This window comes from Neovison vison, chromosome 4, assembly GCF_020171115.1.
Source record: "Neovison vison isolate M4711 chromosome 4, ASM_NN_V1, whole genome shotgun sequence".
In the NCBI taxonomy this organism is placed as follows: domain Eukaryota; kingdom Metazoa; phylum Chordata; class Mammalia; order Carnivora; family Mustelidae; genus Neogale; species Neogale vison.
The window spans coordinates 220,916,058-220,932,484 of record NC_058094.1 but is presented as its reverse complement, the minus strand read 5'-3'; the positions used below and the strand labels follow the sequence as shown (position 1 = coordinate 220,932,484).

General features: G+C 40.5%; 1 protein-coding gene across 1 annotated transcript in view; it reads left to right on the top strand.

The window, feature by feature from the left end:
• Nucleotides 1-16,427, top strand: part of TPK1 (thiamin pyrophosphokinase 1) — a 341,478-nt gene that overhangs the window by 244,854 nt on the left and 80,197 nt on the right. The window contains exon 8 of the mRNA XM_044246793.1: nucleotides 7,703-7,814. Coding sequence (XP_044102728.1) covers nucleotides 7,703-7,814 — 112 coding nt within the window. The remainder of the gene's footprint in view (nucleotides 1-7,702; nucleotides 7,815-16,427) is intronic.

Sequence of the window (16,427 nt, the reverse complement as noted above, 5' to 3'; positions counted from 1 at the left end):
TTGGCACCTTACATGTGGTATCTCACTTAGCCCTCAAAACAACCGAGTGAGGTAGTATTGTAAATCCCATGTTACACACATAAAGTGTGTACTCTATATACACCTTGAAGTGTATTTTGCGTACTGTTGGAAAGTGCTTATAATTATTGGTAGTGCGTGCCTCTGTCCTGGTGTCCAGTTAGGCAAACGCTATCTACACAAAGCAGTCTACATGTGTGTACTGAGTTCTTTGAGTTCAACTAAACAATCCTTCATGTACTCAAATTTTGATAAAGATTTTACTAAGCATATTGACAATTTTTATCAATACATTTTGCTCTAAGCCATTGATCAATCAGATATTTATTAGTCACTTAATATGTTTCTTCCATTGTGCTGTAAATCCAACAGAAATAAAAGGCAGCAGTCTTTGCCTTCAAATCCATTCTATTCTTTTAAAGGATACAACATGCACCTGTGTGAGACATGCAGTATGGTCACAAAATGCTGGTATAAAGATGGTAGCCATTAGAAGCAAGTCATCTATGTTAACTAAAAGACACAAGGAATTTTCATGAAAGAGTGGAGCTTGCCCTTTGCTCAGAAGTTTGTCCAGGTTAACAAACTTGCTGGAGAAACGGCATAGGAATAGACAGAACATGGGCAATCCTGATTATTCTCATCTGAAACTACTTGAAAATTCTGCAGTCACTCTAACTCAAAATACATGTTTTGGCATAACCTATCCTGTTAGAAATGTTTGCTTCTGGGCTAAGTATTATCTTTAGAAGTCATCATTTGAAATGTCTGTAGCTTTGGGTGGAGCCAAGAGTAGGTTTCTGACACTCGAGCATGAGGGCACTCACCAGATGTCTCCCCTGACTGCTATAAAGGCGGGGGAGAGGAGGGGAGGGTTAAGACAGAATGGAAGCAATGTAAAAAAGCATCAATACGAGTGACAGAAAATACTGGATGACTATTAGTTCCATCAGTTTTATTTTGAAATAGCTAGTGTTGGGCATTAATGAGGAAATTATCCTATCATAATATTCTACTATCTCTAGCAATAGTAGGTATTTCATAAATATTTTTGACTTTTGAATTAACAAACTAGCTTAACTAGCATGCAGGAGGCATTCTTTTGAAAACCAGTATTGTCATTCATCTTTTAATCAGAGAGTAAGTCTACCTCATGTCAAAACATACAGTTTCAGCCTGAGGTTATCCAATAATTTCCAAAAGAAAAATCAGGCGGAGATTCTTAATTTCAAAACACATTACTGAAATGTTCTGGCTGTGGAAATGTTAAACCAAAGTATTATAATTTGGGATGGAGCGTATAATTCCGAATTAGTATTTTCCTTCATGGGTTTCTTGAAATGCGGATTCCATGGGTAATTATGAGGTGTTATTTGAGGGCAGGAGGGGGATCTGTAGTCACGTAAGTTTAGGGGAGCTCTCACGCAGGTAAGCAGCATTTCTTCGCTACAGAACTACCTGGAACATCTAATCATGCTGGAGCGCATTGTGACTTCAGGAAGAGAATCTTTCCGATCTTACCAGATCCTGGGAGTCTCGCTCTTTGGAATGCTCTTTGGAAAATGTGCTTCTGCTGTGGTCGGAAACTCTAAATCTATCTACAGGGAAGCTATTAGTGAATTTTCAAAAGGAAATATCTTAAATAAAATATGTAAATATATTTATATGTAACATTAATTCTTTACAGACTACTTTGAGGAAAACCAGCACACTTGTGTTTTGAATTCTGCACTTGTGAAGCAGAATAAAAGGAGAGATACAAGCCTTCTAGCTCTGAGATGTTAGAGCTACAGATTCACTGTGGCAGCAGGCGTTGGTGGTATAGTGGTGAGCATAGCTGCCTTCCAGATTCACTGTGGAGGCCGTTGCTCTCGCGAGTACTCTCGGGCCCATGAACAGTCTTAGCACGAAAATGCACCATCGCAGAGGCTGTGTTTGCGTGAGGGGGCAGCCTCTTTTCCTGGCAAGTACAATGCAGAGACCTCCATCCACGCCTTTCCCTTTCCCTGTCCCTTCCTGCAGGCTGTTTAATTTCCTGCAGTGTTTGTTGATAAATTTTTAAGTACCTGGACAAACTAACAAAAAATGAGCTACCAGAGGTTATCCTGTTTCATCGGTGTGCAGTGGTGTTTCATTCATACTGGGTCCATGTGCCGGAAATCTTAGCTGCAGGTAGCCACGGGGTGTGAGTGCGGCATTAGCAGCCGTCCACTTTATAACTGGTATGGGCACCTGCTTCCTGAATCTTCTGCACTAAATAGAAAGTACGTTTATCTTCTTCCTGGATTCAACTGCTTTTGCTTGGTCTTGTTAAACTGCGACATATTTTGTGAGATCCACACAAAGATCTCTTGCCATGAAACTTGGCATAGTTAATTGTATTTAACGATTTAGAGAAGTAAACAATTGTGATGGCTTGTTGATATTTTTGCAAAAGCAAAATCTAGGGTGAACTTCATCTGATCTCTCAGTGGCATCCTAGTCATTTGCAAAGAGGAAGCATAATACAAAGTGACGGTGGCTTCTTACCCTTTCTTTAGGTATCTGTGTATGTTTTGCTCTCAGTTGCCGCTGCAGTCTAGCAAAAGTGATCTTATGATGCTGACTGCCTTTAACATGCTCATAATTATGATTTCCAGCACGGGTGCCAAGCAGTAACTCTGCTACCTTTCACTAAATTACAATTTCATACCTTATTGAGGTTGTTAATATGTTAAAAATAACCACAATTGGAAAAGCAAACTGTCTGATTGATTTTTGCCCCATCTTTACTATATAGAACTGCCTTTGACTTCAAAGCGTTATCTTAGCTCAGAACAGGGGACAAAGCAGGAACTTGTGCAATGATTCATGAGAGTAGATGGAAGTCAATGATTAGTTCATGTGCCTCTAGACTCCAGTAATGGCATAAATCTTTAGGGAAGTTCTTTAATGTCAGGCTGTATGCCTGCCTGTGTCAAATCACATATAGGCTAGCATATATTATGAATTGAGAAATCTGAGGAATGAACAAAAATTCCTTTTGTTGTTCATTTTTTAAAAGACGTCACACCGACTGAAGATACAGGAGAAGAGCATAATATTGTTCACCTTTAACCATACAAAGCTAAATCTGCATATTTATAAACACTAAGACTGTTCACATATGGCTAAACATCTTATTGGAACAAAAGAAAAAATATTAATTGACTGCAGGCTGAAACCTATCTGTGACTTCTCAAGTTCACAAGCTAGTTTATTCCCAGGTTAAAAATTTTAAGGTGTGTTGAATGTTAACATAATGAGGAAGGCAATGAATATATAGCAAGCCTCGAAAAGAAAGCTTACCACCGTGTCATTTAAATCAGTGGATTTTATAACAGCATCCTCTCCCTGGGATAATAAAACTTAACATGTATATGTGCTGTTTCCCTTGCATTATATGATGCAAGTTGAAGAATCTTCTCTTAGGGACTTAATGTCTACCAGTTGAGAAATCATTCCTCACTTCCTTCACCATTCTTTTTTTTTTTTTTCCTTCTTAATTTTAAATTCCAGTGTAGTTAACTTAGTGTTATATTAGTTTCAGGTGTACAATATACTGATTCAACACTTCCATACATCACCCGGTGCTCGTTATGAAGAGTGCACTCCCTTATCCTCATCGCCTGTGTCACCCCCAACCCCTCCCCACCCCCACCCAGCTCCCTCACCATTCTCTACAGAAGTTAGCTAGAACACCAAACAAACTAACGTGTTTAGCTAACCACGACCAAACTGTCACATAGACCACAAACAGGGAGGAAGGCCTTCAATCAAAGATAGGGATTAACTATAACACACTAAAAATAAGACAAGGACAAGGACACACAAATCCCTCTTTGATAAGGAATGAAGTCCCAGTCTCTAATAGTGGGCCCCATTGTCAAAGATGCTTTACCCGGGAGAGAGGTAGAGCCCTCTGGACTGGGTGATCGTTCCTGCTCTTCTGGTCCTGCCTCCCACCCAGTGCTCAGAAGGCTGCGGGTTACCTGCAGCCCCTCTCGTATGCTCTGCTTTCTGATGCGGACCCCGGCAGGACAGACCTTATGGGGCCAGGATCCACCAACAGGAAAAGCCAACACCACTTTCTATTCCTTTGCTACTTAAACCAAAGCACTCCTAAGGACATCAGAATTTCCACAAGACTCCCTTTCAAGTGAAGGAGGCTTTCAGAGTTTGTTAAAGTGTGTTATGTTTGCATCCGTGGACGATAATTTGTGTTATATTTAGCATCTATACCTTCAGAGTTATTTCTGTAAGGGAGAGTGGTAGGGAGAAGCAATGCTCAAACTCGTCTGACAAAGCTAGCCAATGTAAATCAACTGAGGGAAAAATTCTGTACGAAGAAATTAAGGCAGCTCATGGTTTAAACAAACAAAGCCCTGTTTTTTAGTGGGGGGGTGGGGAAGCCACCTAAGTTGTCACGGTGCTGAGAAGCGGCTGCATTTTCTCTCGGTGCAGTACCGGGCTCCTGGCCGCCAGAGGTGGCACGCCTACTGTCCCAGCGCTGCCAGTCCCATTAAGGGATGAGAGACGGAGGGTCACGGAGAGACTTTTTTTCTTTTTAATTAGTACACTATTCTTAGAATGGTTTTAGGTTTATAGAAAATTGAGCCAATTAGACAGAGTTTCCATATATCTCCTCTCCAACTCACAATTTCCCCTATTATCTTACATTAGTGGGGGACTTGTGCGCAAGTGATGAACCAGTATTGTATATTATTATTTGTAAAAGCCCATAATTTACTTTAGGGCTCACTGCTTGTGTTATAGATTCTTTGGGTCTTGACAAATACGTAAGGTCACGTGTTCGTCATGTCCCACAGAACAGCTTCGCTGCCCTAACAACCTCCTGCGCCCCACCGACCCACCCTGTCCGCCTGACCCCATCAGTGAGTGTCCTGCCACCGAGTCACGGCTTTGCACGCGTGCACCCTCCGCGGAGTTGATTTCTCTTCCCTCACGGGCAGCAGGGAACCCCCGGCCTACATCCCGGCCCCGACTCCTCTGCACCTGATCGGGTCTCCGATCAGCATCTTCCCCTTCCATGCAGTGATGACATTGTTTGCGTGGACAGCTGCGTGAGTCACCTCTTGGACGCTGGCATGGAAGTTTGTGAGGGAGGCCAGAGACATTTCAAGTCTCCTTTCTCGGTCCCCTTTTTGGTCTTAGGCAAGCTACCCATATTACCAGCTACTCAGGACAGGAGCAATTTATAAATCCCTCCCCTTTAAAAGTCTACCCCTTGAGGCACTATTTCTTGTTTCTTTTAGGATGTAACATGATGAGAAGGTGAGGGCCCCTGCACTTTCTTCCACCCCCCGAACCTGTGCCTTCTGACAGTGACTGCTTTTACTCCGAATATGTAAAATGTTTCCATAGCTGTAATAATAGTCTCTGTGCTTTGCTCTGAATTGATCTAAAACAACAGGGATCATTATTCAGGAAGAAGATTAGTTTTCATTTCACTCCTAAGTTTTTTCCGTTGCCATGTCCCACTTATTCCTCTTACTTGAATTATTCTTCAGAATTATTAAAATATTTCCCTATTTTTTTCTTCAGAGGAGTCTAGGAATTTCTGTCTTGTATCACTTTGTATCTAAACAACATATTGTTCTTTTTATAAGATTTCAGTGTTGAGTCAGTTATGCTGGTTTGTTCGTGGCATATTATTATCTCTGGTCCAGGCAAGAATCCTCATTGGTTGATCCATTTGCCTTTAATTTAATCCATTTCCCTTTAATTCCTCTACCACATTCCCATTCTCCTTATTCTTCCCATAGGCAAACGTGTTTGTGTGTGTGTGTGTGTGTGTGTGTACATATACATATATATGTATACACACACACACACATATATATATATTTAAATTTTTAACATCTTTTTAAATTTTGTTGTTAGAAAAAGTGTATTGATGTGCTTGTATTTATTTCAACTTACGTAGATGGGTTCTGTAATTTTTTTTAAAGAATTTATTTATTAGAGAACAAGTGATAGGGATGGACAGAGGGAGAGAGAGCACATGTGCCCACAAGAGGGCATGGGGGAGGGGCAGAGGGAAAGAGAGAGAGAGAGAGAGAGAGCAAGCCCACGCGAGCAGACTCCCTGCTGAGCTGGAACCTTGATGCAGGACTCCATCCCAGGACCTGATCCCAGGACCAAGAGGTCATGACCTGAGCTGAGGGCAGATGCTTAACTGACTGAGCCACCCAGGCACCCCAATGGGTTCTGTAATTTATCCCAATTCTGTTTCGTGTGGCATTGTTTTCACAGGGCATTGTGTTTTCAGTACACCCACTTTTCTCCAAGTGTGTCTAATCCGTCGCTTGGTGTTTGTCTACCTGTGTTGCCCATCTTTTCTTCCAGTCATGGGCATCAAGTTCAGATATATTTTATGTTTTCTTTAAATGGTCTTTGTGTTTGAATATATTTAAGTACTCTTAATTGAATTTATGCCTTCTGATTGAGTGTTCAAATAGAAATGTTATGTAAAGATAGTAGAGATCTATATGAACTTGCGTTACATTTCAAGAACTGATAAGTAATTTAGAGAGCTGTTTTCCTAATAAAAGCAACCCATTGACTAAAGACAAAGCCTACTCATACGCTGAGGTCTTCTGTGGAGCAGAGTAGGTTCCCAGAGCCCGTAACAGAGTACAAAAGGCATACTTGGAATAAAATCCTGTAAAAGGTGGCATAAGTACCTTACTCTGGTAATTTGTCATATATTAAGCTTTCAAATAATATTTTATTAAAATAAAGAACATCTTTATTCCCTCAGAGTTACATGGATTATGGAAAATATCTTTTCTGTGTCATTATTGAATAGATGTGTGCCTTGGCATTTTCCCCATAAGGACTTGAGGTATCTTTCTATAAAGACCATATATTCTGAGGATAATGAATAGAATAGAAAAGTAATAGAATAGAAAAGCACTTTGCAGAAGAAGAGGAAATTTCCAAGTATTTTATTTAAAAGCAAATGTTGTAGCCTTGATTAAACATTACATTTAACATTAACCTGCTTATAAACTGAAAACTTGATAACATAGTAAATTATATCAGTTTTCATAATCCAGAGGGGGGAAGCGTACTCATTCCTCAAGGTAGATACTGTTTCCCAGTAGAGGTTCTCACTGAGAACTGAGCATCCTCTAGAGTAGCCATGGACGTAGGAAGCAGATTAACCATTAGCAGGACTGACATTGAATTCTGAAAGCTAGAAGTCCACTTATAAGATAAAGTAGAGATTTCACTTAGGGAGAAATGTTTTATTTACAGTTAAGCAAGTATTTGATTAAAACCCTAGCACGTGGAATCGGTTTAATCTTTAGAATGAGCAAGTATAGCTAGGAGTCCTGGTTTTGCCCCCTTGTTATCTGTGTGGTCCTGGACACATGTAATCTCGGCGAACTGCAATTTTCTCATGTGTGAAAGTAACAACTAACAGTAAACTACCTTGTAAAATTGTGGCTAGGATTAAGTCAGGTGGAAGTTCCTGGGATTACTCAGGACGTACTACTTAAATTTGTTATTAGGATTAAGTGTGATAACCCCGTGAAGTTCTGGGATGGCACCTGGTGCAGAGGCCCGGATCTTCAGTGACACTGATGTCCTGTCCTTTCTCTTCCCTCTGCTGATTGTCATTCCTGCTCTACTTCAGGGAAAGCACAAAATGCATGTAGATACCGGAATGGAAGGTGACTGGTGCGGCCTTATTCCTGTTGGACAGTCTTGCAATCATGTTACGACAACAGGCCTAAAGTGGAACCTCAGTAAGTAAAACCCTTGCACAAAGGGAGGTTTTCTTTCTTTAAAAAAAAAAAAAAAAGTGTGTATGTGTGTGTATATATATATATTTATATATATCTGCTGTTAGGTCAAAGGTAGTCTGTGTTTGACCTTTCTGTGAATTGCCAGGCTATCTTCCAAAGGAGCTGCACCATTTTGTATTCCTACCAGCGATGTGTGAGGCCTCCAGTTTCTCCCACAGCCTCACCAGCTGTTACCGTCTTTTTGTTATGACACATCTTAGTGGATATGCGGTGGTATCTTGTGGTTTTATTTGCTCCCCCGACCAATGACTTATGATGTCAGACATCCTTTCATGTGCTTATGGGTATTAGTATATTTTCTTTGGAGTGATGTCTTCCGATCTTTTGCTCATATTTTAATTGTATTATTTCCCTTTTTAGTTTGAGTTGTAAGATTTCCTTATATATCCCAGATTTAAGTCCTTTATCAGATACATGACTGGCAAATTAACTAAATTCATTAATTTAATTTTGATGAAGTCTAATTTTTTTTTCTCACATGGATTATACTTCTGGTGTTGAATCTAAGAATTCTTTGTCTAACCTTCTTCAAGATTTTGTGTTCTTGAAACCTTCTTTACATTTCTAGAGAAGCAGCTATTCTAACTAAAGTAGCAAGTTCTTTTCATAGTCAAACTTCTGAGATTTAGATTAGCTGCTTTTACTGTTCTAAAATGTTTCTCTGTGCTTACTAACTGTAATAGGTCCTAGTTATACTAAAACTGTCTGATTTGAAAGGAGCAAAAATTGAGGTGGCTATTTTCATGAAATAAATGCTGATTCCACAATACACCATCAGGCTTGTGAAATAGGTCAGCTCTAGTCTCTTTAAGAATAATAATAATTTAGTCAAAGAGCTTTGGTTGAATGTCAAAGGGATTGTCTCCTGATTGACTACTTTCCTCTACTGTTATAAAAACCAAATTGCGGAACCACGTCATTCTTTTGTAACATGTAAAACTCTTAGGTTCCCACAAGGAAATAAATATTTCAAGAAGTAAGTAATTTGAAGATAAAAAGATATTTTAAAAGGCTTTTCTATGAACCAGTCCTGAAACAATTAGGAAAAACTAGAGATATGTTGAGGCAGATGTCTGGAGAGCTCATCAGAATTTGAAAGGACGGTGAGACAGATCAGCTCTAGTGCACAGAAATATGTGACAGGCTTTGAAGCTGTTTAGCTGAAGCTGACATGAGCTCCTGTTGGAAACTTTTTTTGAAAACATTTCCAACCTAAAACAATTGTACTCTTTGGAGTTCCATTTGTTTCTGGGACCCAGTCTCGACACTGGTGACGTCCTTTTGGATGTGCCAGGGACCTCACTTCTCAGGGCTGGCACCAAGACCAGAGGGGCACTGAGCAGGGAGGAGGGCTGCCAGTCCAGGCGTGGCCCTGCTTCCTTCCCCTGACGACGAGGGGGAAGACTTGGAGTATTACCCAGGCCGGGCTCGTTAGAACATCCTCTGATCCTCTGTGTCCCACGTAATACGCACGTCCTAATTCTAATTGTATAATAAAGTTGACCCTGGGAAGGGGCCCTTGGGCATGATGTGGTGTTTAATCTTACTGTCGGTGATGACTGTTTCATTCCTACAGAAATGCTACGTACTATTATTAATATATTTACGGATTGCTTTGACTTTTGAAAAAAGTATTTTCCCCTACAATTTTATGTAAAATATGTAACTAGCAACTTAATAGAGTAGGCAAAGCCAGAGAATTGAGACACGGCATTTCATCAGTTTTCTGTGGTGAGAGCGCTACCTGAGGGGGGTCTCGTGATAGGTAATACTGTGTCACTAAAAAGTAGTAGTAACAGCTGGGAAATGAAACAGTGTCAACTTGAAAAGCAGTGTCTATAGATTTCTTCCACTGAGAGGGCAGGGTCCCCGCTTCACTCGCTGTCATTGTGAAAGCAGAGCCCCGAGGTCAATGTCAGCTTGTCAGTCACACCCATGAAGTGACAGGTTGGCCCGGGAAGGAGAAAGGAGGTGCAGTAACTCAGGCAGGTGCTGATCACTTCTTAGGTCAAGGAGAATATGCAAGTGCTCCTAGGGAAACCTATCAAAATCTCCCTTAGGGGGACGCCTGGGTGGCTCAGTTGGTTGGACGACTGCCTTCGGCTGAGGTCATGATCCCAGGACCTGGATCGAGTCCCGCATCGGGCTCCCAGCTCCATAGGGAGTCTGCTTCTCTCTCTGACCTTCTCCTCGCTCATGCTCTCTCTCACTGTCTCTCTCTCAAATAAATAAATAAATAATCTTTTAAAAAAAAAAAATCTCCCTTAGGGACAGGAGGGCGATCTGGCTGCCATGTCTGTCACCCCACTGATCGCCAGTGTTGATTCGGCTGATGTGGCTGACTAGTCAAGTGCCCCCTTCCACCCTCACTGCGACTCCTAGTGCATCCCTCCCGAAGCTGCGTGCTGGGCCATAGTGGATGACCTTCCCCGACAGAGGACCATTTTTCAGTCAGGACATAGGAGCTGCGCTTCCCACTAGGACCTCCAGACGCTGAAGGTCCCTTTGCAGGAAAATGAGTGTCTCCCAGTGAGGTGCTGCACGTGGCTTTCTTTAAAAAACAAGAAACAAAAAGCAAAAACCCAAATCTCCCTCGAGGGTCTGGAGTGGATGCTGGCTCTCCCCCAGTCTTTACCCCCTCCAAAACGTAATGCCTCAAGTTCAAAAACGAGCCTGATTTACCTGTTTCAATTTGCAGTATCTCTCATCACGTTCTGTCTTTAAAATAACTGTGAAAAGGTACCTCTGTACCCGTCACGCAGAAGTGAAACTCGACAGCTGGTGTTAAAGCTACTGATTCGACCATGGTTTAGTTCCCAGCAGCACACTGTGAACGCTCTGTGTCGTGGGTCTGGTACTGGCGCTTCTCTAGGCTCTGTTCCCTTGGGAGGAAAACAGCTGCATCATGGGGAGAAGCGTCTTCACCTTTACTGGGTCTGCCACATTGCTCTGACAGCGGGTACGCCATTGTCCACTCCCCCGGGAGAATACAAGAGCTCCCAGGCTCTGTGTCCTCTCGCAGTTCTTGGTATTGTCAGGTTTCATCAGATTTTTGCTGATCTGATACATGTCAGTGATATTTCATCACTCTCTCCGGTTGGACTGAGAGAAAGGCATCTTTTTGTAGTTACTAGCCGCGCAGCATTGGTTTCTTTTTCTGTGCATCACTTTCTTTTGCCCATTTAGCCATTGGATTATTTGTTTTTTTCTTATTATTAGAGGTTCTTCAGGCCCTGATTATCTACTTCCTGGCCATACTTTGCCTTTTCCAGTTGTTTATGGCATTTTTGTATGCACTGAGGTTAGTAAGTTAACGGAAGTCAAATGTATCCATCTTTTTCTTGGGGATTTGTTGTTTTTGTCTTAAGTCATCTTTCTATTCTCCAGTCATAGAGACGTTCTCACAATATAGTTCTAGTCTTATTTTTAGGTCTTTTCTTGCACCTGAAATTGATTTTTGTGTATGATACGGGCTACAGATCTGATTTTTTTCATTACTGATGATGAGTTGCCTCGCGCCATTTATCTTACTTTCTCCAGCCGAAAGTTTTCATGTGCAGCGGGAGAACTTGAATTTCTGTGTCTTCTCTTGGCTTACACACTTCTTTCTATGCTCATCCCACACTGCCCGGAGTAGCTTTATAATAAATCCTGAAATACGGCTAACGGAGTCTCTCCGCTTTCTTCTGCCAGAGTTTTATGGTTATTCTTGGCTTTTTGATCTTCACAAATGTTGTGAACTTGACAAGTGTCATGCACACAGTTCTATTGTGAGTTTTACTGGAATTATTTTTCATTTATAGATAAACTGGGAGAATACAACAATTGAGGAAGTAAATTCCTGTATGTGATTGAGTTTTCCCTAAACATAATATCTGTCTCCATTTACTTAGAACTTTTTAACTGCTTTCAATAATGTAAAACTTTGGTCCAAAAGATCCTATACATCTTATATAAGATTTATTTCTAGGAACCCTATATTTTGTGTTGATGCTGTAAATTATACCTTTTAAAAACTTCAATTAGAAAAAAAAAACTTCAATTCTCTGAGCTCCTTGGTGGTATATAGACAGACATCAAATTGGTTTAAGTATATTACATCAATATATTGCTGAATGCTCTCACTGTTTTGGGGGGCGGGGGCAGAGGAAGAGGGAGAGAGAATCTTAAGCAGGCTCCACACCCAGTGTGGAGCCCCATGTGGGGCTCAATCTCACGCCCCTGAGATTGTGACCTGAGCTGAAACCAAGAGCCAGACCCTTAACTGGCTAACCCACCCAGGTATCCCTCTTTTATTGTTCCTAAAAAATGTGAGTGTAGATTCACTTGGGTTTTCTCAAAAAGTCATATATTTGGTGGTAATTAAGTTTTCTTTCTTCTTCAGTCATAACAAATAGGAATGTGTTTGGTTATGACTAACTGAAACAGGAGCTTCAAAAAAAGCTTTAATTTCTCTTTAAATCAAAAAAAGGGGGAGGCACCTGGGTGGCTCAGTGGGTTAAAGCCTCTGCCTTCCACTCAGGTCATGATCCCAGGGTCCTGGGATTGAGCCCCGCATCGGGCTCTCTGCTCAGCGGGGAGCCTGCTTCCTCCTCTCTCTCTGCCTGCCTCTCTGCCTCCTTGTGATCTCCATCTGTCAAATAAATAAAATCTTTTTAAAAAATGAAAAAAAGCTTTAATTTCTTTTTCCCTCATGTAACAAAGTACAGAGGTGAGTAGTTACAGGGCGTGGCTTCTGTGGGCCTCTGAGCCTTTGCCTCAAACTCTTAAGATGTTCCAACTCCGGCCAGTCAGGTCCCCCCATTCAGCGTCGGGAGAAAGGAGGGGTAAGAGAAGACAGGGTAGCACACATAACAGGAACGGAAGCTTTAGGGATTCCACCATTTCCAGAAATCCTTTCTGCACCCAGTCTTTTGCCTCAGGGGCCAGAACTACCAAGCAGCCATCCTTGATGCAAAAGAGGCTAGGTGTGCGCAGTGTGTGTCTGAAGATGGGGTGGTCCAAGTGAAACCAAGGTTCTGTCGGAGAAGATAAGAATGAGTAGGACTCAGCACTTCTATCAGGAAATGTCTTTTTTTTGTCTACCATCTTGATGAGCAGCTTAGCTACACATAGATAATAAAATCTTATTTTCATTCTCTTTTTGGCCATACTTTTGGGGGTTTCTGTTGTTGCTGTTGAGGAAACTGCAATTAAGCAAATTATCTCTTATGCATTGATAATCATTTTTAACTCTGTCCTTTAGACCTCATTTTTCTTTGATATCCTAAAGTTTTACTACCATATGCATAAGTGTAACCTTTCTTTTATTCTAATTGGTTTTCCTTCACCCTGATAAGTGATATAGTTAATTGCTTCTGCAGATTTTTCAGATATCCCCACTTTTCAGATGAGGACACATGGTAGTTTTAGTAATTTGCCTAAATTCACATCATTAGGGATTGTTGCACTCAAAATTGGAATTCAAGTCTGTAGTGCTATTTTTCCTTATTTCCAATTAGTAAATGAAAGACTTTCCATCAAAGGTAAGTTGATGTTAAAAAGAAATCACTAAAATGAATTTGGGATAAAGAGGGAAAAAACAAGAGGAAGGCACATGTATGGGGAAACCTAGAAATGAAAAGCTTAGAAAGAAGAATTTAAATTCTCTGGGACAGAGCTCTTAACTTCTTTACACTTTGGCCTAAGAAAATATCACATGGAATCGCTTTCCGTTTGCCCAGCCCTCTTATTTATAACACTCAAATTGAGTGTGAAATTATGCATTCATTGTTCCTTCTTTTATGTCCTTTCAAAGTATAGAAATAAATGACAGAATGAAATAATTTCATAGCACTAACTTGAAAAAGACTCAAATCTAACCCACGTGAAATATTTTTGAAGGGAAGAAATTAAGAGCAAACCATTTGAAAAGATTTTTCATCTCAATGGAAAATAATTTGTAGTAAGTGTGTACAGGTACCAAGATTTTCTGCAAGAGTTCTCTGTGAGGATTTTTAAGTGCCAGGCCATAAGGGGACAGCTTGTGGATCTCCAAAACTACACTGGGTAATAATGCAGCTTCAGTGAGAAGCACCCTGAATCCTCCTTGCATTATGTCAAAGTGATTCTGATCCGTTAGTGTTGTGAGTCTGCCGTGCGGGGGAGAGCAGTTTGGGATTCCTTGGCATGTCGGTGTCATGGTTCAACAGTAGCTCTGCCCACTTAGGTTATAACCTTTTTGTGAACTAATGCCACTGATGTGTGAGATGTTTTGTATTTTTAGGTGTCTACATTACTATTTTTAATTACTGCTTTTCTAGTCCAGTGCTGGAAAAATAGCACTCTGAATCTGTGACATCAGTATTTCCTGTGTGATTCAAGGACAGTATCTGTTGTATCCTTTTCTTTTTAAAGATTTATTTTAGAGAGAGACTGAGTGTGCAGTGGGGGAGGGGCAGAAGGAGAGAGAGCCTTAAAGCAGACTCTGTGCTGAGCGCTGCCATCCATCGTGGGGCTCAATCTCAGGATCCTGAGATCCTGACCTGAGCCAACAAGAATTGAGTGCTTAGCCCACTGCGCCCCCAGGCACCAGGTGTCTTTTGTATCTTAATTCTTTGATAACTTGTGACCCACTTTGAATTGAAGATATTAAAATTTTCACATAAATCACATGCATTAGAGATCAAAGGTGATAATCAGGATGGCTTTTTTTTTTTTTTTTGCCTCTGTCACCCACCCAAGGAAGCTGCTAGTGAACGTTTCCCACCCCAGACCATTTTCTTGAGTTTACAAATAGGTGAAATGCCTATTGCATCACATTTGAGATGTCAACGATTATAGGATGCATTTTTATTTTATGTTCACTGAGGGAAAAAATACTAATTATAATTGCAGAGATGAGGGGGAAATGTACATGTTAGAGCTGATAAAATATGGTAGAGCAAATAGCACAGAGCTTAATTATCAATAGACATAATTTGTTTATATACTTTGTTTAATTTATTAACTTCTAAGAAGTCAGCTAGGATTCTGATAAGGACTGTGTTGATTCAGTGGATCGGTTTGAGAAGTAAATCCATTTACACCAATGTTAAGTCTTCCAACCCATGAACCTGGGGTACTTTCATTTAGATCTTTAATTTCTTTCAACAAAGTCTTGCTATTTTCATGTAAGTTTTTTACCTTTTTTTTTTTTTTTTTGTTAAACTGGTTTCAAAGTATTGTATTGTTTTAATCCTATCATGGATGGAATTCTCTTCTTAATTTCATTTTTCATTTTCTTTGCAAGTATGTAGAAATAAAATTGAATTTTGTATAAATTGATCTTATATCCTGCAGTCTTGCTGCATTCATTTATTAGTACTAATGGTGTTTTAGAGGATTTCTTGGGATTTTTTTAATATTCAAGATCATGGACTCTTGCAAATGGATGTGGATACTTTTGTTTCTTTTTCTTGCTAAATTATCCTGACTAGAACCTCCAATACAATATTAAATATTTAAATAATACTGAAAGCAGCAAGTGTGGACATCCTTGTCCTGTTACTGATTTTGGATGGAAAGCATCCAGCCTTTCACTATATGATGCTAACTTTTGGTCTTTCTTTCTTTTTTTTTTTTTAAGATTTTATTTATTTATTTGACAGATCACAAGACAGATCACAAGTAGGCAGAGAGGCAGGCAGAGAGAGAGGAAGGGAAGCAGGCTCCCCGCGGAGCAGACAGCCCGATGCGGGGCTCGATCCCAGGACCCTGAGACCATGACCTGAGCTGAAGGCAGAGGCTTTAACCTACTGAGCCACCCAGGCGCCCCTAACTTTTGGTCTTTCATAGATGTCTCTTATCACACTGAGGAAATTCCATTCCAGTCATAGTTTGTTGAGTGTTTTTTATCATAAAATAGCATGGATTTTGCTTTTTTAAATTTTATCTATTGAGATGAATGTGTGATTTTTGTGGTTTTTTAAAAATTCTATTGATATAGTATATTACATTAATTGAATCACAGATGTTAAACCAAACTTGCTTCCTTGGGACAAAACTCACCTGGTCCTGATGTACAGTTTTTTATATATTGATGGTTTTTGTTTTCTATTTTGTTGAAGGCTTTTGTATGCATATCCTATAATAAATTGTTTTGTAGGGTTTTATTTTGTTTTGCTTTGCTTTGACTGGTTTTAGTGTCAGGATAATAGTGCTACCTACCCTTGAAGTCTAGGTATTCAAGAGAGAAACTCCAGGGAAGTCAGCCAAGGCAACCAAAGCAAGACACAAGGGAAGTAGGTCTAGCAGGCAGGATGCAGATTTGGGAAGGACAAAGCACAGTGGTAACTCTGGTTGCAGGAGATACCTGGCATATGTTCTGACCCAAAGACAGGTGGTGCCTTGCACCTCGGCCCCCTTTTGTCTGCTCACTGCCGCAAAGAGAGAAGAGGGGAAGGGGAGGAGAGCAACAGGGCCATTTTGTTTCTAATTAAAAAACAGCTGGGGCTGGCTGGCCCTTCTGAGGAGTATAGATCACTGAACGTTGAAGCAAACACGACTTTATGGGGAAAAAGTTGCATTTATACA